The 21,713-nt window shown below is 43.1% G+C and overlaps 1 protein-coding gene across 2 annotated transcripts in view; it reads left to right on the forward strand.

The window, feature by feature from the left end:
• The window catches only part of MEGF11 (multiple EGF like domains 11), a 216,662-nt gene that overhangs the window by 144,186 nt on the left and 50,763 nt on the right, over positions 1 to 21,713 (forward strand). For both annotated transcript variants that reach the window (XM_075713468.1, XM_075713469.1), the window contains exons 10-12: positions 10,859 to 10,979; positions 12,577 to 12,740; positions 13,144 to 13,246. In XM_075713468.1, the coding sequence (XP_075569583.1) occupies positions 10,859 to 10,979; positions 12,577 to 12,740; positions 13,144 to 13,246 (388 nt within the window). The remainder of the gene's footprint in view (positions 1 to 10,858; positions 10,980 to 12,576; positions 12,741 to 13,143; positions 13,247 to 21,713) is intronic.

A 21,713-nucleotide genomic window follows, 5' to 3' on the forward strand; every position in this document is an offset into this window, starting at 1 on the left:
CGAAGTGCCACCTCTGCCCGTTTTTTGAACGCTTCCAGGGATGGGGACTCCACCACCTCTCTGGGCAGCCTGTTCCAATGCTTGACTACCCTTTCCGTGAAGAAATTTTTCCTAATATCCAATCTAAACCTCCCCTGGTACAGCTTGAGCCCATTTCCTCTCGTCCTATCGCTAACTACTTGGGAGAAGAAGAACTTGTTTGGCAGCTTCTGCTGCAGAGAGATGCAGGTCTCGACTAGTGACCACACTGGGGAGTGCAGACAGTGTGCGTGGTAGGGAAGTTTAGATTTGAGACTATACTTGGACATTATCCTCAGTTGTATAGTACAGCTGTAGAAGAGTTCTAGAAGAAAGTTTGCAAATAATGCAAAACTATTGGGATGGTCGAACATAAAGCTAGTAACGAATTTGAGGAAAGGTTTCGTGTTACTGAATGACTGGGTAGGTTGGAATTCAGTGTTCAAAAATGCAGAGTAATAGACAACGGGAAAATAATGTTCAGTAAGTACACAAAAGGGAAGTTCTAATTTAATTCCTACCATTCAGGGAAAGAGATCAGGCAATTGCAGTGGATAGTTTTCTGAAAAACTGAAACGAGTGCTCAGCACCAGTCAAAAAGCAAACGAAGCCAGAGCGCCAGATAGAATCATTGGACCGATCAGGAAGAGAACAAAACAGGATGGAAAAAACATTTTTGTGGTATCGTATAAGTCCATAATATATCTAAATCTCAAATTACTGTGTACAGTTTGGCTGATTCTTGCTTACAAAGGATATAATGGAAGTAGTGAATGGTGACAAAGATCAGCTTTTGTATGGAATAGCTTCTGTACAAAGAGTGGCTCGATAAGCTAGAACTCGGCTCAGAAAGCAGATGGCCGAGGAGGGATACGATAGAGATCTATGGAACTGTGGATGGTGCATAGAACAGGAACAAGGAATGGTTATTTACTATTTCTAATAACACGGGAACAAGGGGCAACCAATTAAATGATTGCACAGCAGGTTTAAAGACAAAGATAGTGCTTTTCACAGAATGCGTAATTAAATTGTGAAATGGCTCCCATAAAATGAGAATAAGAGAGTGGGATGATTTTGCTTAGAAAAGGGGTCACCGCGGGTAGATATGTGAGAGGTCTCTTACACCATGGGGGAAGGGGAAGAAGGAATGCGTGTTTGCTGTTTATCACAGTATAAGAAGTTTCCCAATTAAAAATCAGGCAGTGGATTTGAAGCAAACAAATAAAGATCATTTTTCTCCTTTGTATTTATAATTAAACTGTGGATCTTCTTGCCAGAGGATGTCATAGAGGCTGAAACTATAAATGATACCTTTTATTTCCTGTTTTTGCAATGTCCTTTTTGCAGAACTGTTCAGACTTGTCATCCAGCGCCCAAATTTATTATTTCAAAAAAAGTCAGGAGGCCACAATTGTTCTACAAGGTAGATCTTGGGCTGTGCCACTCAGGCTACTTGGACAGAGCAGAAACCATCTCTAATTTCCAGACAAAGATACTCCCATAAAATAACTGGTGCAGAAGTGTCATAGCCAGCTCTGAATTCTCACTCTGAAGTACGCTGCACTGCACTGAAATGCTTCTCCATATTCCCAAATGGCTAGGCATCTGTTAGCCACTGATCTATTCTTCCCAAATCTGGGAAAGAAAATGATGGAACTGCAGAGAGTGTGTTAAAATCTTCCCTTTACCATAGTGATAACTCCAATTCCGATGCCTCCTTTTTAAAAAAGCAGAAGAAAACAGCTGTTTTTGTCTTTACCTGTAGTATTCAAGGACTGCGATTTAGTATTTCGACATACTTAGCTAGCTTCTGTCCTACAGTTTGGACACAAGTAGCTTGTTGAGTACATCATGAAGAGCACGTGTGCCAAGTGTATAGTTCGCAGGTGTGTAAATATTTTCCAGTAATTTGAAATAATGCACATTATGCCTGGGCCATTTTACCTTTTGGGACATTTAATTGTGATACAGCTATGTTTTTTAGAGCATTTTAGAATAGCAGCTGATCAAAGTCGGTTAGAGTAACAGCAATGAGCCCCACAGATGTTTGGCTCTTTATAGCTTCCCCAGAGTTAAGTTTAAAATATTCTGAGAGTCTACTCCCTGCCTCACCTGAATGAATCTGAAGTGGCCCTATTCCAGATTTAAACTGCTTTAACTAAACAGAGGACTTGGTTATCCAGCTGGCCCCACAATGTACATTAGTATCCTCCTGATACAGACATGATTGACCTGCCTTGGTAATACATCTTGCCACTAACTAAATCTAAACCCATGTATAATAGATGTTTCCATTTCTGCCTGAAATATCTGCTCCCTAAACAATCTCTCCAGCTCCACTGTGAACAGAATTAGGAGTTTGGTTTTGTATCTTGCCCTTATGTAGCCAACTGCCGGGGCTGGCCGAGCTCTGCGCTCCCATCCGATTTACCTGCACGCTGACCTCCATCATGTTTTTTGAACTGTGCGTGGCTGTGTCGCTTGCACTCCATCACAGGCTGCCCGTGGGAGGCTGTCCTCTCAGGTATGATGCACCGTCTCACCAGATGAAATGTCCCAAGGAAATGATGTAGGAGTTGGTTTACCCAGTCTAAATCCAATCTCCTATTTTTGGAGAGGTCTCTCCTGGATAAATGTGTTTTGTGGTATTTTATTAGGTGAAAAGTGCTGACTGTATAAAAAAACCTTGTTCAGAGGTTGATGATCATCTTTTTTACTCTCCACACTACTTTCCTTGTGAATACATTTAATTATGTGATGCTGTATTCATTGCCTCACTGACACTAAAGTGCTCTGCAGTTAAGGCCTAAATACTAAGCCAGGCAGATATTCAAGTGTTGTAAAGTTAGTGTAGATATTTTTGCCCGTAACAGTGCTACACTGATTTATGGGAAGCGGGGGGAGGGTGCTATCTCTTGCCTGCTCTCTTCATTGAATTCTCTTTCCTTTTTTAATGCCCATATTTAGGTGGCTTGAGCAGAAGGAATGGATTTTTTTAAACTGCAGATAACAGACTGATATTGGGTATATTTTTAGTGCAAAATAGAAAACTATTCCCTGGTGGTGAGGGGGATTATAGTGCTCACTCACAGACATTCAACTCAGGTTTGCTGAGTTTTAGTATGCAAAATCCAATTTTTTAATGAAAATTTTATTTGTATTTGTTTTCACTTGATTTCATGGAGGCAAAAAAAACCTCAAAAAGCTAGAATTTGCTGCCTTTATTCTTACAGAGTACTGCTCCACTTCAGCATCAGTTTTATTGTGCCAAAGCATTGTTCCTTTTGGCTGTATGAAGCATGTTGGAGCTCAGATGCTGGAGGACAGGAGAATGGTGAGATTCTGCGCACCCTCAGCTCCAAAAGATGAGACCTATCTTGCACACACAGTGTCTGTTAGTCTGCCTGTGTTGGGTTTACCGTACGCAGATCATGCAGTGCACGCACATGAAAAAACCCTCTCTGTGCCTGGAATGAGGGCACCCAGGGCAGCCCTGCTGCCACCAGTGCTGTCAGCGCGGCTCGCCTCCGTCACCTCTTTCCCGTGAGCTCGTGGGACAGGGACGTATTCAGACACGAGACCTGAGGGCCCATGCCCTGGCTCCCCAGTCTGAAAGGCCCCGAGCCAATGTGCAATGCCTGACTCCTTAGATGCACAGATCCTTGCATCCTGCACAATAAATCCCTCACAGCTGGGATTCACTGTGCTGGAAACCATGAGCTCTGTGCAGTTAATTCCAGCTCTACGTAAGCATACATGGTGCCCAGACTGAAAGGCTGCACAAGTTCTCCAATCTTGATAGGTACAAATTATTCTCCAGGTAGCCAAATCCTAACCAGAGGCTTTCCTAAGCTGTGGCCAAAGGCTTCCCAAGGTGCCTGGTCAATGTGATGGGGAAGGTCCCTTCTGGGAAGATGGATGGATAATGGAGCGTGTCCAGAGAAGGGCAACAAAGCTGGGGAAGGGTCTGGAGCACAGGCTTTATGAGGAGCGGCTGAGAGAACTGGGATTGTTTAGCCTGGAGAAGAGGAGGCTGAGGGGAGACCTTATCGCTCTCTACAACTACCTGAAAGGAGGGGGCAGTGAGGTGGGGGTTGGGCTCTTCTCCCAAGTAAAAAGCAATAGGATGAGAGGAAATGGGCTCAAGCTGTGTCAGGGGAGGTTTAGATTGGATATTAGGAAAAATTTCTTCACGGAAAGAGTGCTCAAGCATTGGAACAGGCTGCCCAGAGAGGTGGGGGAGTCCCCATCCCTGGAGGGGTTCAAAAAACGGGCAGAGGTGGCACTTTGGGACATGGTTTAGTGGGCATGGGGGTGTTGGGTTGATGGTTGGACTGATGATCTTAGAGGTCCTTTCCAACCTTAGTGATTCGTAGTTTTTACTTTCATTAAAAAATAATCCAGCCACTAAGCCTGGAAACATGAAATTAATTCTTACTCTACCTTTAATTGGTTTAGTGGTGGACTTGGTAGTGTAGGTTAATGGTTGGACTGGATGATCTTAAAGGTCTTTTCCAACCTAAACGATTCGATGATTCTATGATAACTGTTGCTCTGAAACCCATACAGCCCTGGGACCATAGGCTGAGAACTCTTTTTTTTGAAATAAAAATAACCCAAATCTACTGTTACTGTGTCTCGGATCAGTTGTGAGGCTGTGCAGTGGGAAACAGAAAAACCCAGCTGGAGGAATGAGAGGCTCTAGGGGCCTGACAGGCCAGAGATGAGAATCTGGCCCAGGTTCTTCTGTGGCCTTACTGGGGGAGTAACATGTGTTAGGCCAGTAGCAGCCTGTAGCAGGCCACAGCAAATATATTTGGGTTTATAAAATAGGAATCCATGAAGTTCAGCCAGATTTCGTACGAACAATCTGGGAAATAGCAAACCACAGTTACTCTGTGGTAACTTTTACTCCCCTCACGGTCAGTGCTCCCAGCTTTGCTTTTGCGTAACAAAGGCTTTGGCTATAACCAGTAAAATGAAATTAAATAGTATTTAATGAAGTACTGTAAGTACTTAAAACTGACATTATTTATAATAATTTTACTTACTAGAACAAATAAAGTTTCCATTTTGTTTGTGTGCATGTTTTCCAGAATACTTTTGATCAAACACCAAATTTAAGAATTATTATCAGGATGACCAATTTTGAACTTGGCATTTACTGTGAAATTTACTGTATGAATTAGCATATTAGCACAAATTCAGAGGTGAAATAAAATGCTGACATCTATTTGTAAATGTTTGTAAATCCTTGTAAGACCGTAGGAAGCAAAGCGGGAAGTTCTTCCCCCTCCCAAAGGTAGCTGTGCTCGGTCCTTATGGCATGTCCAGGTTTTACAGCATGCTCAGGGGACTGGGATGCCACTGAGGTGCAGGCTGGGCAAAGCTCCGCAGATGGCTGTTGGAAGTGCTTTATGGTTTAATGAAAGACTTCGGCATTCAGGACTGCCAATGGCTGTGCTTTGGATGAGCCGTGAGCTGTTAAGTCACTTCCTAACCATCAGAAAGCTCTTTCTCATCCTTTCCACCTTACCCCATCTTCTCCCATAAAAAGGGCAAAGGGAGAAGGAGACGGCATAAGGTGATCAGCGGTTTCATTGTGCCGTTTTAGATGTATATCAAACTCTAGCAGAGCTACATCATATAACGTTACAGCGTGGGTAAAGGAACATTCGTCAGTTCTTAGTAACGGCGATTACCTGCAAACTGAATGCTTGGCTTGTTCGGGACGCAAGATCCTTCCCCAGCCTTTTTTCTGCGTTTTATCATTAGCACCAATAATAGCATCTGCAGGGAGTAATTAGTAACACCCAGAGGGGAAAGAAATTCTGCCAGAGGACATCATTATGTCTGGAAAACTAAAGATGCTGTATGGTAGGGTCATGAATAAATTGCTTGAGTCTAGGGTGGAGGAGAAGACCGGTAAAAGTACAAAGTTTCCTACTGCTGCTAATACACTTATGAAGAGCACATTAATTTCCACTGGAACACCATTAGGGAGATTAGTTTGTTCTGACAGTTTGTGTTGCTGGATACCATATGTTTACCTTGAGGGAATGTTTGTGGAGAACCACTTTGGGTTAATTGTAAATGTCACAATTAAATAAGTAAATATACAGAACTGTATCTGTGATCTGCATCAGTGCACAGACGCTGTGTACCAGCACATTGGTGTGCCACGCAATGTGTGTACATATAAATATATACTTTTACGTACCAAATCCGTACCAAAGAGCTTATCTGGACGCACAGGCATCAGGTACAAACAGGACCTGCATTTTGTCTTTCTGATCTGTTTATCATTACATACATATGGCACTGCACCATGCCCTTCTTTCTTTTTAATGCCCGCACTGTGAGCGTTGAGAACCGAGCATCGAGCTTCCCTGTTGCTGGTGACAGGTGTTGCACCTCTAATTCATCTGGCACAAAAAAGGCGAGGAGGGGGAGCGGGAGGAAATCGGAGACCGTGTTAAAAATCCCAGATTAGTTGGAGTCACATTGCAGATTACCAAAAGTTCAAATATATCGCCTTTCAGTATTGTCAGTCCCCCCTAATAATCTGCACAGGAGTTGAGGATTTTCAGCACCTTGGCAGATTAAACCTTAAGAACACTCAAACAAACCTGTCACATAGGTCTTTATCATGCAAACTTGTGGCCAAGTTCAACAACAGCCCTGAGTTTTCCGCATTGCAGAGGCCTTGAAAAATTGATTTTCTGTTTTGCCACTGACTTCAGTGGACCCAGGCTTTAGCCCTTCAACGCAAATTTATTCCTGTAGATTGTAGCTACTTCTGAAATTCTTAATTTCACATCCTTAAATAGTCAAACTTTGCGAGAGACCAGGTATGGGTGCAGACTTTGCCGGGCGTTGTTGACCGTTGCTGAGTTATTAACTCCCCTTATGGTCTGGGATACCCTTTTTTTTCCTTTGAAAATGCATTTCATGGATTTAAAGGCCTGATCCAAAAAGTGCAGGAATAAATACAAATCTTTGTATTGAACACCGGAAAAGGATTTTAAAGGGACTTGGTCATTGTTTACAGCAGGAATGTATTTTTAACAGAAACAAGAAATCTAATCTGCTAGAGCAACATTAATCCAGGGAAAACACTTTCTGAAGTGTCCAGAGCTTGTTAACACAGCTAACACCTAAGGCAGCAGTGTGTCTTTAAGCTCTACTAATATTGTACAATAATAATTTTTGTGGAAGAAAATCTTCCCCTCTCCCTGAACAGAAACAAGACATATTATTGACTGCCATCTGGAAAGATGTATGCTCTGGCCCTCGTGAGTCTATTAATATTTGATGCTGATGGATGTGAGCTGGCAGCCTGAGTTATTAATGGAGTTTGGTTCCTTGGACCTAACCCTCAACACGTAGCGGAGAAATAACAATAACAAGAACTGTATGCCCAAACCTCTCGTGGTGCTGGAAAGGTCTGCCATTTAGTTTCAGCAACAATTAGTGTTTGTGAAGTGCTTAAAGGTATGGAAGGTCGTATAGGTGGTGTTAGTTACATTACTGCCGCCATTCATTTTGATTTAAAGCTGACTTTTTAGGGTCCCAGGATCACAGATCCCCGACCTGTATCTTTGCTACGTTGGGATACTCCCATCAGATGTGGATTTCAAACGAGAAAAGGCTCGCTCGTGTTAGCTTCTGAGCAGCTGTGCGAGGACGTGGGACAGCCTGCCCTTGGTTGTGGAGGTGCCGTCTCGCAGACCGGGGCCGGGGAAGGGGTTGCAAAGCAGAGGGCAGGAGCACGCTGCTTCACACACGGAGCGGGGCATTTACTGGGGCTGGCCCTGAGCCCACACCCTGTAAAGAGGGTTTTTCCATTATGTTAGAGTTAGGTTTGACCCCTGAAATCAGGACCTAATACACTGGATAGATACTTTGCTAAACTGAGCCTTCTAAGTGAAAATGAAGAAGAAAGCAAAGCACTTCTGAAAGTTTGTGATGTCCATATGGATCATTCTGACTTGGAAGATAGAAATGTAAAATACCAAGTTATTTATAGCTGGATTTCTTAATATAGCTTTAACATTTTCAGGGGTATATGTTTGATTGAATTAGCTACTCCTTCCTATCCTGTATACCACATCCAGGCATTTCACTACTCTCATTAACCTCCCGATCTTAATAGAAAAAAGAATAATCAACATAAGGAGCACAGCTGTTGATTAATTTTACTAAATAGGATAGAAATATAAAGTGCCGTATTGCAAGAGTGAAGATTCAATACACAACATTTGAAATCGGTTTAGTAGAGTATACAACTCATTAACAACTGGACAGACGTGTACTGCGGCGTTACGCACTGGGGCAGGTGGCGAGAGGCAGGTGGCATTTACATATCTTTAACAGTACCTGAGTGCATTTAATTTCACAGGTCATTCTCCCAAATCAAGTTCAAAATGTTAATAGCGGGGCGTGCATTTGTAATTAATAAAATCTTAGAGCCAGTGCTATAGTTCAAGTGCATTTTCCTCTTACGTAATTAAGAAGTTAAGTGTATTTGGCAGTTGTCACTCAGAGAGCTCTGAAGGTCTCGCTTGTCAAACCCGGGGACAGAAATCTCATTAAGCCCGTTATTTTTTCAGTTAAGGTTTCTTTGCAAAGTAAGCGCGTGTAAGGTGGCCAGCCAGTGACCAACCTCTGTTAGTCCATAAAGTCTAGTATATTAAAGCAAATGCCAAAACTCAAAGACATGTTGAATAAAGATGAAACAGCCTGACGTTTAGCTTGTATACGGTACCTTTTCTTTGGGGTACCCAAAGCGGCAGTGTCTGACTGCCCTCCACGCAGAGTAAGTCTACAGAAAAGCGGCGAACCCGCACCAGCCTGCTGTGCACGTGGCCAGGGAGCACTGAGCGCATACGGCGAGCTGATCTGCGGTCACGGAGGCAGCTGAGGAACTGGAAATCCACCTTCTGCTTCCACCCGTGGCCCAGATGCTGTTTTCGTTAATCTGGTTCCCAAGGGGATATTTTAGCTCCGCATCACTCTCTTCTACTTTCCTTTTCAAAGGAATTTTCTTTTACTTCTAGATCACTTGTTCAAATCCAGATAAGGTCAGTTGTCATAGAAATTATTAGCAGTACCAGCAGTTCTGTGTTGTACATGAAATGAGTTGGGAGTTTCATTCGCGCAAGATATGGCTTTCTAAGTGGCAATAATTGGCTGTCTAATTGTCACACACCGGAGAAAGGCAGAGGATTGATTAGGCGTGGAGACTGAATGCCCCTCTGCCATCCCGCTCGGCTCTGGGTTCCTGTAGCTCATTCCGTAGGCATGCTGGCAGGGTAATGAGGGGCAGCGTGCTTTGGATTTTCTGGCTGTCAACGCAGCACCTTTTACTGCCAGGCCTTTTCAGGGCAACTTGTTTTACTCCCCCAAGGTCAAAGACAGCATCTTTTACAAACACTGCTTTCACTCAAAAATCAGATACTCGTATGTAGGGTTTACTTCTGAGCGGTGTGTATTTTAACCGTTTCTTTTACTTCCCCCTAAAACAAAGTTTTTAGTGTAAAATAGGATGAGTCACACTGGTGCTAGGCAGAACAGCTACAGCAAGCATATGGGGGTTTATGGTGCTCAGAAATCTGTTCATATTTCCTTTTACTGTCTCAGTGTCTGATGCTGTGATATACAGGCTCCTGGAGGTACTTGCCATGGCACAGGGAAGCTGACATTTTGTGCATTTGTCTCCTGATAAATGGATCCTCCTATCAAACACTGAAGCCTCTCACCTGCAAAAATACATTTTGACCAATATCTTTTCCCCTGAGCTGTGATATAGGTCACACTGTGCCATGTAGTTACTATTTAACTTCAGAGGAGGATAGCTTTCTCTGACATGGAACTAAATTATTAAAGTTTGACTCACAGAAGAAGTAAATTTAGGAGCTAATTTGTGATGTGAAAGTCAGGACCACATGCAAAAGAAAAAGGAGCAAAAATACCTTGTATATGCTAATGTATGTGGACCCGACTATGGGACTCGGTAAGTAGGTTTAAAGGAATTGTGCTCACATTCTAATTCCCTTGTTGTATCAGACGAACAATGTTAGTAGGAACTCTGGCTCTCCTTTCAGCCACACAAGCTAATCAGTGCATACAGAGTACCGTAATTTACTGTTGAAATATTCTGTATTTCTGTAACATGTAAGTATTTACTCTCCTTTCCCTCATTTGCCCACACCTAGAGCAGAAATAGGACAGAGACCATCTGTTTCTGTGTTCTGCTCCCTGTGCCTCCTCCCTCTGACATACGCCTCGCTCCTTGTTCAGCGTATCTTCCTAAAGTCACACTCTCATGCAAATTAATTGAAAACAAATGCAGGTACCAGCCACGCATCAAAAAGGTCTAGTGCACCTGCCATGTAGCTTTCCTCTCTGCCAGTCTGTGGAAGATGAGCACGTACGAGATCCTTTAGCTTTTTAACAACCCTATTCTTAGAATATATTTTCCAAGAAATGCAGAGCAATCTTTGCACGGTTTCAGACTGTATATTTTGTGATTAGTGTTTTGTAAGTGATGTTTTGCTTAATGATCTAACATCTGTTCTAGGAGGTTTGTTTTTGTAACTTCCCCACCTCCTGCTGAATGAACGTCAGAAACTTGTCCCTTTCCTCCGAGTCAATCAAAGCACTAATTGCATCATAATCATGGGAAGCAGCGGTGACTGCTCAAGTGCTGAAGACTCAGCAATCAACTCATAACACTCTGTTCACTGTTTCGAAAGAGAAAGCCTCCCTGTGCAGAGACGGGAATTTCCTGCAATTCAGATTTCTTTAGCTGACTCTGACTTTTTTTGGTTTGCAGGGAGATGACTGCACCATTACCTGCATGGCGGGAACCTACGGTACCAATTGCTCATCAGTTTGTAATTGCAAAAATGATGGTGCGTGTTCCCCTGTGGATGGTCTGTGCTATTGCAAAGAAGGTAAACAAAATTCAGATTTAACAATTGTCTACAATTTGGCATCAATGCTTCTCCCTTTCTAAAGTGGCACAGCTGTGCAGTCAGTAACTCCACTATTTTCTTGTGCCTGTCGGTAATCCAACAGTCTGCCCAAGTATTAAAACGCAACAGGGGCTTGACTGTATGTTTTGTCTCTGCCCTGAACAGGGGCCAGACTTAACTGCTCTGCTGCAGGAACAGGTCACAGAACTAAGTGTGCTGGCAGAGCCACAGCTCCTCTCCAAAGGAAATGCAAAGCAATCCCCAGCCTGTTGAGGTTTTTTCTCTATCACTTTGCTGCCCCATTTCTCCGGGACCCAAAAGCCCCTGTTCTCCCCTCTGTGCCTAGAGTGACACAACTGGGCAAGGGAGCAGAGGCGGCCTCCTGCCTGTCTTTTCTTTAGCCCCTTGCCGGGGCTCTGCCCAGCCGTGGTTATCCTCACCAGCCCCGACCCTGACCTGCAGACCGCCTGCCCGTCTCGACCTTGCACTGCTCTCATTCCCATAGGCTTTCCTGGTGGTCTGGGCTCCTAGCCAATGCTGGCTGCCAGCCCCACACTTGGGGACTGTGTGGTGGGCCCTGGCCGTCCGCCCTTGTCGCCTTCCTCAGCTCCCCGTCCTTGCTGTACCCTGACACTGTGACACCCCAGCCATGGGCAGGTATCCTCTGTCCCCTGAGCTGGCATGGGGTTGCAGGATGTGGCTGTCCTTTGTCGGGGGAAACAAGAAGTCTTGCTCGCTCCGGAGACTGTCTGCAAGGCTAACCTCTTTTCTTCCCACACATGTGTCCATAATTCCCTTATGTGCCTGGCAGTGAGCATAACCCGTGTATCCAGTAATCACTTGAGAGATCTTGTACCGCTCCATAGCACAGGACCTCTTACGTTCCCTGTCTAGCGGTGCCTTCCCCCAGAATACCAACATGAGCTATGCCTGTACGGCATACGTAAGCCCTAAAACAGAAGTGAGGCAAATAACGATAAAATCTGGCATTTCAAACATGAATTAATGGATCACTGTAGAACCCCATTTAATGAGGGTGTATAAACCATGAGTTACTGCTCAACTCCATTACATACAGCTGCAGTGTAATGAAAGCCATTGTGCGGCTGGTAGTTAAGATTTGAGCCTTAATGGTTAGAAATGATGGCCTTGGTCTTTTTTTAGGTGTAATAGCTTCTTTATATTAAAGAGCATTCTCAAAAAAATATGAGGGAAGAAATAGGCAGCAGCAAATGGCAAGTTTCTTGCATTCTTGCTGATCAGCAGGTCTCCAGCCTGCCAGACAGTTCCGCACTCCCTCTTGCTGCCTGAGCAGTTCCCAGAGGGGCATCAGACATCTTAATCTGGTAAGGAGCCAACACAGTGATACCTATATCTCCCTTCTGTACATATAGACACCGGTAGGTCAAGTTGGGCGGTCATAATTAAAGGGTCAATCTTTATTTACACCAAGATCAGGAGGAAACTGGTCCTGGAATCAAAGAGCTGCAGTTTGCAAGCTGCCTTTCTTGCTGCCTCTACCTTGCTTTTTTCATGAAAACATCCCAAATGCTGTTCCTCTCATATGTTTCTTTAGGGTGGCAAGGAGTGGATTGCTCTATTCCATGTTCAAGTGGAAGCTGGGGTCTTAACTGTAACCAGACATGTTATTGCACAAACGGAGCAGCCTGCAGGCCGGCTGATGGCTTTTGTCTCTGCTCACCTGGCTGGCAAGGGGAGTACTGTGACCAGCCGTGTCCTGTAAGTACACCTGGGATGGTCTTGCACCCCCTTTTAAAGCCACGGTCCATGTAGCTCTTCTAAATACACAGTAGGTCAGTATCTCATTTTGTCTAGATATCTGAAGGAAATCACGTGTAAATAACAGATTGGGGTTCTAGCAGTCAAGTAGATGTATTATGCTTTGCATTATATTTTATCAGAGCTATTGCCGTGTTATCTGCATTTTCCTGAACATCATTTTTTAAAGTGATTCCTCATTTGGTTCCATACAGAAATGTTAGGCACTGAGCTGTTTCTATCTTCTCTGTATGTTAATTTAAAAAATGCGACTCAGCATTAAGAGGGACATGATAGATGATTTTGCACATTTTAGAACAAAAAACTGATTACTGAGAGACTTTCTTATTTATATTTTTGGAAGGATGGAACATATGGTCTTAATTGCAGTGAACGTTGTGACTGTAGCCATGCAGATGGGTGCGATCCTGTCACCGGTTACTGCTGCTGTCTTGCAGGCTGGACAGGTAAAATTAGCAATTACCTTTGTAAATCTTCGGGGTTTTGTTGTTTTGGGGGGTTTTTTGGGTTTTTGGTGGGTTGTTTTGCTTTGCTGTTGCATCAGTTATAGCACTGGACTTGTGACTGCAAACTTTTAAATAATAGATTGAGACAAGATCAGCTGAACTTACCCATATTTAAATCACTCATGATGATGACAATATTTGGCATTCATTAAATTTGTATTCAGATTAGTGAAGATGGCTCCAAACCTGGAGCCAGATGTTAGCCTTCTGTAAAAAGAATCCTCAGGAGGGATGCAGATCATCTGGAAATCCTGCAGAGTTTTTCTCCTTGAATGGCCCTTTTCATGGGGGTGCAGTTGTGGTACGGCAAATCCAAGGCCCATCCTACCTAGGGCTGCAGACAGGTGTTTTCTGAATGCTAAGAGTCGTTACAGCTGCTCCATCAGACAAAACCCAGTTTTGTCACAAAACCTTGTCTTTATGCTTTTCCCATTTTCCTGTGCTGCTTATCACACAGACGGGTAGTTATGGAGAGCAGATTAATGCTGGTTTGACAAAGAGTTCTTGTGATGACACAGAGGCAGAGAGGAATATTCAGTGAAGTCGGAGAGTCCAGGCTGGAGATCTCAGTACCATCAGACCTGCACTTGACTCCATACCGATATGTCTCCTTGCCAGCTTTTGACAGCAAGCATAACGGCAGTGGGGGGCAAGTTATTGACCCAACCAGTATTTCACACTTAGCTGCCTAAAATACTGGTTGATCTCCCTCAGCTCTCTGTTGAGGCCCTGGAGGGAAATAAACTTATCTTCTTGCCCATAACTGCAGAACCAGCAGTGGCACTGACAATCAAAATGCATTTGTATTAACAGCAATTCATTCGAAAAATGTAATTGTTTTTCAAACAAGTACAAGTTGGAAGAATGTAGGGAGCAAGGCAGGCTGATCAGGCAGCCAACATGTGGGATACTGGCACCTTACCCCTTCATTTATGCTTTAAACCAAAGCCTGCCTTCTATTTCTAACGGAGAGAACGTCACCACAGCAGCTCAGCTCCTAGAAGCATGAAGCAAAAGCAATGAAATTATACCTAGAACGTACAATGGAAAAAAATCTTTTATGAATTAAATACAATGCAAAAATAGGAAGTTCTACATGCTGCTTACCACAAAGCTACTTTTCAAAGATACTGGGCATGCATCCCTGAAAAGGGCTTTTTTCCCACAAGAAAATCCATTTTATAAGCTTACTAATATCCCCTCCTCCAGCTTGCATTCTTCACTCACCGGACTGCATTCATCTTTCTTTTAGCCTCTTTACCATCAATATATCCATCTATCAGGCTTTAAAACTCTACTGTGCGTTATTGATGATCATCAGACAAACAGGTGGTAGGCTTTCCTGGAGTCATTGTGAGTTTCTTCAGGGGAGAAAATAGTTTTTAAAAGTACAGTAAATTAAAGAGATATACTTATACACACTTACTCTGAAAGTTGATTACACATCTTTCTGGATGTAGCATTCCAGAGGAAACTGCAGAAAATGTACTTTGCAGACAATGCAGACTAAAGGTGTGGCTTTTTCTCAAAGGCATTTGCAACAAATACTCTATACTTACTCGCATGCACAGCTGTAAATGTACATCAAATGCAGATACAGTTTACTCCAAGTAAAGGTAAGAATAATTTCTGTGATATTCTTCTTTTTTTAATTTCCATGTTGGGCAAGATAAATGTGTATTAACTTGCAGGGGATTTACTGCAAACTAAGCACATTTATCCTTCAGTGTGTCTCTGCAGTTCTGGAACTCCCTTCTTCAGGATCACATTTCAGGGAGGAAAATATTACACGTTAGTATTTGAGACCAGGTTGGAGCTGAGATGTTGACAGGGTAAGGTGTGCACTGGAAATACTGATAGACAGACAGAGCCAACGTGTTTTGTCAATTCTGCTTCCAATGTTTTTTCTACTTGGCTTAGCACCAGACACAAGGATAAATTCTGCTCATACTGGTTTGAAAGTATGTAATTTAAGAAACTCTTCAGCTAGATAATTATATTTTCATATTAAGGAGTATGGCATCAGTGAAAGATTAATCTTATCTGTAGTTGTTGTGAACTGGGCCATGGTGTGTATTGCAGTGCATTTTGTAAATACGATGTGATAAATAATTCAGGCTTAAATTTTTGCTTTCTGAATTTGGTACTAATTAGGCATGGCCTGAAAAAGATCAGAAAAGTTCAGGATCATGGAACATCTGAAGGTTTTCCTGCCCACTCACACCAGACAGAGAATTCGCACGGCTTTCTGATCCTAATAGCCACAAAACTTCATCTGAAACAGCATATTCCGTATGTTCATCCCACACGTGGGACTCCCTCTTGATGTCAGTGTTCTGTGTAAAGATCAAGGGGAAGATTGAACCCATTTTCTTTAAAGTGGTTTTCAAGATGTTCCTGATATAAACCTTCAGAGACTGATAGATGGTAGGAACATGGAGGAAAACTGGGAAAAGAAGAAAAAAGGCATGTAAAGAGTAGCATACAATGTAAGTTAATGGCAGTCTACCATCCTTTTACTATGTTACAAGTGCCACCCATCAAGCCTATTACTCAGGCCAGTGCCCTTCCGTGTGTACCAGCTGGGGGAAGGTAATTTTCAGGAGCTGAGTGTACCTGGCAGAGGAGAAGATGATGAAGAGATTCCCACATATCAGTCAGGAGATCACAAAGCTGTGCAAACCAGCTGTATGCATAAATAAGCACACCGGCAGCAAGCTGCTTAGAGACATGTACATACACTTTCCATTAAGTTCGGTGGGAAATTGCACGTGTGCAGCCAGAGGCAGAACTTAGACCCCGAGAAACAAATCAGATCTAAAGATGATTGCGCCCTGTCGTTATTGCTGAAAATTACCCAACCGGGTACACAGGCACATTGTGTCACCAGTGGCTTTGTACATAGCATGGCAAGCATAATATTTGTGCTTAAAAGACCAAAACCACATTGGCAAAAGGCTCTCATGTGGTACAAGTGAAGTGCAACGTGTTCAAATGCGGGCCGAAGTCGGGTCTGTGACCTGCTGACGCAATGCAGAGCTGAATTTTCCTCCACATGAAGGAAATGTCAGGTGCAATAACAAGGGCTCAGCCTTGCGCTGAATGGAGCTCTCCAGCGTGCACCAGCACTGCATATGCGTAACCTCACGTATAGAAATAGTACCCTTGAAATCAAAAGAAGACGCGTTCATATCTATTGCTAGGTTAAGAAGGAAAAGGGTAGCCGGGAGGGTCAAGTCTTGACTGATTAGACTGATTGTTTTCTAAAGATTAACGAGGGTCTCTCTTGCTCCAGATCTGCCATGCATTTTAGACAGATAGCACTTCTGTGCTTGCCGCGCTATCTCTGTGTGTGCGTGCGCACGGGTACCTTAAAGCTCCCAACATACTGGTCATTGGTGGAAGAGGTGTTATCGTGTGTGTGTTCAGGTTAAAATGAAAATGCTTGAAAATGGAGCGCTTCAGTGCTAATTGCACTTGGTTCATTAGGGATCTTGCACACACTGAATCCGCAGAGAGAATGGAAGCGTAGAAAAGCTGCGTGGTGGAACATGTCCTGGAAGTCCTTTGCAAGCACACAGGTCCTAGAGAAGCAGGCATCAGTCTCATCTTGCCCAAATGCGACCTCCTCTCCTGGATGCTCAGTGACCGTGATAAGGTCATAAATTTCAGTTAGGCTCCTCTTACTTAATAAATAACCTGACACTGGACAGAAAAGGACTGGCTGGCCTGGCAGCCTTGCTGGGTGGGTCAGAAGCTGGGGAGAACATGGGAGGCAACGTTGCTCTGTTAGGCGTAACGCTGCGTGGCTCTGGAATCACAGCTCCCGCTAAGCCGTATGGGTTTTGCAAGCTGAACCACAAACCCCATCGGCTTGGTCCTCTCTCCTCAAGGTGGTTGCTGGCAGCATGTTTCATACCAGAAATGGCTTCCTCACCGATACCAAGTAGTTATTACTACACAGCCTTCAGCCGGTTCACTCAGTACAACCCTCAGTAATTAAATTGGTCATCGCTGCTGGCCTGCCCTCTGATTTCTGGAGGTGCTCCCTTTGTGCTTGACCTGAGCCAGGTTAGCAGGACTCTCCGGGCAGCCAGACGCAGCTGTTGCTCATCCCGTCTCTAAGAATCGTAGAATCAGAGAACCCGAGTCCGTCCGAGTCCGTCCGTTTCCACAGTCAGACATGCCACTCGCAAACAGATTACAGAAAGGAAAGCCACAGGCCTGGCTGATATTCACAGCAAGCTCATTTCCTCCCTGTAACAGTCATGTGCTTCAAGTTAATTGTGGCAGTGTGTATTTTGTTAACCTTTCAGATATTACAGGGGGATTAAATAGGAAGCGATCTGCAGGGGGATGTATTCCATTCCTGTAAATGTTAAGGTCAGTTAAAATCCTGTTTATCTGAATTCCTTTAATCTGAAATGCTGTCTTATCTGAATCTTGGTTCTGTCTGTCTTTTTTGTGTATTGCGCTTTGGTTTTTATGGAACGCTGTGGTCGCAATGCTATCTCAATTATCCTCTGAACTAGTTTACGCAGTAGCTTTTCTGAATATCCGAAGCCAAGTTTATTTAGTAGATTTTAACATCCCAAAAATTTGTGGGGGGAAAATAGGATGGTACTGTAGCTGTAAGACGGAGAATATAGAAGCGTGCATCCCACAGTTAATTATAAAAGAATCCCTCATAGGTTTTCCTTAATTAATCAGGATGGCAAATACAGATATGAACATGATATATGCTGGTAAGGAAGAACCATCTTGTTATTGCGTTGGTACTTTTCACCTTCAGGCTTCATTCATGTCTCATAAGAGCAGCCTCCCTCTTTGCCATTACATGCGGGGAAATCAAAATCTGTATTTCACTGTCCTTTACAACCTCAATAACTTTCATACGTTGCCAGCAACATAAACCCTGATTGTCTCTTATCATGTCCAGAAATAGTGTAGAGCAGTTGTGGTAGTCTCGAGTTGTAGGGATTTCCACGTGTGATTGTATAAGCGAGTTAATGGGGTCAGGCAACGTCGGCTGGTCACAGATAAGGTGAGCTTTGAGGAATAAGACTTCGCATTTGTGAGAATTTGCAGGCTGCGAGTGACATCTGCACTGTCACTCAAACACAGAAACATGTTTCTTCCCTCCCGTGGACACATTAATTCAGTAAAACTGATAAGCCTGTTACTCGAGGGAAGGCCTTTTTGAATTTTAAAGAAACAGTGACCACTTTGACGGCGAGCTCTAAGGTATTTTTAACTTCACTTTTTCTGAGTTCTTTGCAAAAAGATGGTATAACTTTCAAGGAAAAAAAAAAAACCCAAAAACTTTCCATTTAGCTTCCCATAAAATGCATTTTGTTTGTATTAATATGACTTTTCCTCCATTGCAGCAGTACCCCGTTTATCATCTTAGGACCAGATCCTATCCTGCGCTGTACTAGGTTGAAGCCAAAATAATTCTGTTGTCATTAATAGATCCACTCCAAGCGCATACTGATACAATTGGTAGCAGATTTTTCCACGCATCTTTAAAACCAGAAAAAATCTAGGACTCCTTTTATGCACCTACAGGTTTTTAGCTGAAGAGATCCACAATATTTTAGAATTCATAATATTGTGGGCTGGCTTCTTTTTTTAAATCAGACTGTTTCGTACCCTCGTGGTTTCTAATACAAAGCCTAAAATATCAGAATGGAGCAATAGTAAGTTCCTGTTAAACATGCATTTTCTAGATGTCTAATCCCATTATCTAAACCATATTTTGCACTTATCACTTTTGGCAGTCTTATCCCAGATTTTTAACTTAATAATTTATTTCTGTGATTATTCTGTATCCTTACATTAGCTTTAAACAGACAGAAAAACTAGACATTTTTAGAGTCAGTCTAAAATGGTGCATTTTAGCCTTTCTTCTGGCCTCTGCCTTTCAAATGTGAAAATCTTTTCCATATGAAAAGGTCTGCTTACTCTCTGGATTCGACAAGTGCCCTTTAGTCTATGAATGTAACATAAGCTTATTAGAAATTAGCTTTAATTTTTCATTGACTTAATTTCAAGTGAGTTGATAAGATTTTAATGTCAGGCTGTGCTTAAAAATTCTCTCTTTGACAGGAATCTTTAAGTATGGTTCCCGCTGATATAGGGCTAATTTTAAAGAATATGAATTATGAACTTATATCAAAGACTTCATTGATGTCCTGACATTAATTATGTCTGTGCATTCCTTGGCAGGTATCTAGGGGGCTCCAGATTCTCATCCAAGTGAGGTTTACTTGTGTTTGTCCTCTGCCAGATTTAGTATATATTTCACCTTTTATGAAACCAGTTGGACTTTTGCTACTCATTCAGTGGGAGCTGGATCAGACCCTTAGACTATAATTGGAATCTGCAGTAAGCCTACGGCTAAACTTAACCATGCATGCAAATGATTGTAGTATTAGTCTTATAAACACAGAAGAGATCTTTTATCTTTGTATTTATTTGGGGGTTTATTTTCACTTATTAAAGGACAGCTTTTAAATTTATATGAAAAGATATAGCTTGGATGGCATCCTGGATCATGCTAATTTAATGGGCTCTAAAAAAATGAAACTGGATGCTAGAGAGATTCAACCATTTTCCATTTTAATATGGAGACATTCTATATATAAGCTTGGCTGTGTGTACAATGCGTTCACCTATAAATAAATGTGGGCAAGAAGCGGTGAAAAATTATTTGTGAACATCTCAGCAGACCAAATACTGGATGCTGTCATGCTGTGTGTGAAAGAAGAAAAAGGAAAGATCATTCAATAAACAGCCAGCAAGCTAAAACGTTGTATATATATGTTATCGGTGAAAGTGTTTGCAGCGACAAATGTTGTAAACATCTTCCTTCCCATTCTACACAAAGGAGAAAAGGTTGAATTTCAGTCAGCGTTATTAAATACGAAAGGCTTGCACACCTTCAGTTGTACAACAGCTCTTGCTAAGCTGTGTTCGTAGCTCATGCCTTAGCTTGGGGGCTTGAATATTTAAAAGTCAGGAATGCAGTATTTTTTTTCCACTTACAAGTTCCTCCCTTACCTGCCGATGGTCTGCTTGGATCCTTCCCAGGTTTCTCTTCCTTCCTGGCCTGAAACCATGTCCAGAGTTTGAGAAGCAGTAGGAAGGAAGTGTCCTAAAGGTGAAGAAGGACTGCATAGGACTTGACTCCTGTTATTACTGTTTTCTTCAAGATCTGCCCTTTCTGCTAGGGGCAACTTTCCTTCCTGTGATAGTGCACCCTGCAGAATATCCTGTAGCAAAGGGAACCAGATGATCCTTAATTTTAGCAAACATTTTGACTTACTCAATTTCTTGTGAGGCAGGTCTCTTGCCTCAAAAGCTTTTATTGCATAAATACCTTGAGTTGGATGATTCATAGCTGGAGTTTTCTCTAGATAATTAAAAATAGGGGTACGATTAGGGCTCCACAGAGGTGCATTAGGCTGTAAGTATATTACTTTCAGAAAAACACTTACATTAATGGGTGCATAAATCGCCCATGCAATGATGAGAGAAGAGACAATTTCGAATTTTTCACTGGCTGCAGGGAAAGGCTTATTCATCATTATTTAGGACCAGATCATGGAGCTTTCATTTAGACTGATGGGCTGTTACACACAGGAGTCATCACAGAGTCATAGAATCATAGAATGATTTGGGTTGGAAGGGACCTGAAAGATCATCTAGTTCAACCCCCCATAGACCAGGTTGCTCAAAGCCCTGTCCAACCTGGCCGTGAACACTTCCAGGGATAGGGCATCCACAGCTCCTCTGGGCAACCTGTTCCAGTGCCTCACAGCCCTCATAGTGAAGAATTTCTGCCTTATAGCTAATCTAAATCTACCCTCTTTCAGTTCAAAGCCATTATCCCTTGTCCTATCACTACATGCCCTTGTAAAATGTCCCTCTCCAGCTTTCTTGTAGATCCCTTTCAGGTACTGGAAGGCTGCTATAAGGTCTCCCCGCAGCCTTCTCTTCTCTAGGCTGAACAACCCCAACTCTCTCAGCCTGTCTTCATAGGAGAGGTGCTCCAACCCTTGGATCATCTTCATGGCCCTCCTCTGGACCCGCTCCAACAGGTCCATGTCCTTCATATGTCAGGGACCCCAGAGCTGAACACAGTACTCCAGGTGGGGTCTCACGAGAGCGGAGTAGAGGGGGAGAATCACCTCCCTCGACCTGGTGGTCACGCTTCTTTTAATGCAGCCCAGGTTACAGCTGGCTTTCTGGGCTGCAAGTGCATGTTGCCGGGTCATACTGAGCTTCTCATCAACCAACATCCCCAAGTCCTTCTCCTCAGGGCTGCTCTCAATCCATTCTCTGCCCAGCCTGTATTTGTGCTTGGTGCATTCTCCATATCCCGGGTAACCAGGTCTCCCATTTC

The sequence above is a fragment of the Pelecanus crispus genome, chromosome 7, assembly GCF_030463565.1.
Source record: "Pelecanus crispus isolate bPelCri1 chromosome 7, bPelCri1.pri, whole genome shotgun sequence".
NCBI lineage: Eukaryota > Metazoa > Chordata > Aves > Pelecaniformes > Pelecanidae > Pelecanus > Pelecanus crispus.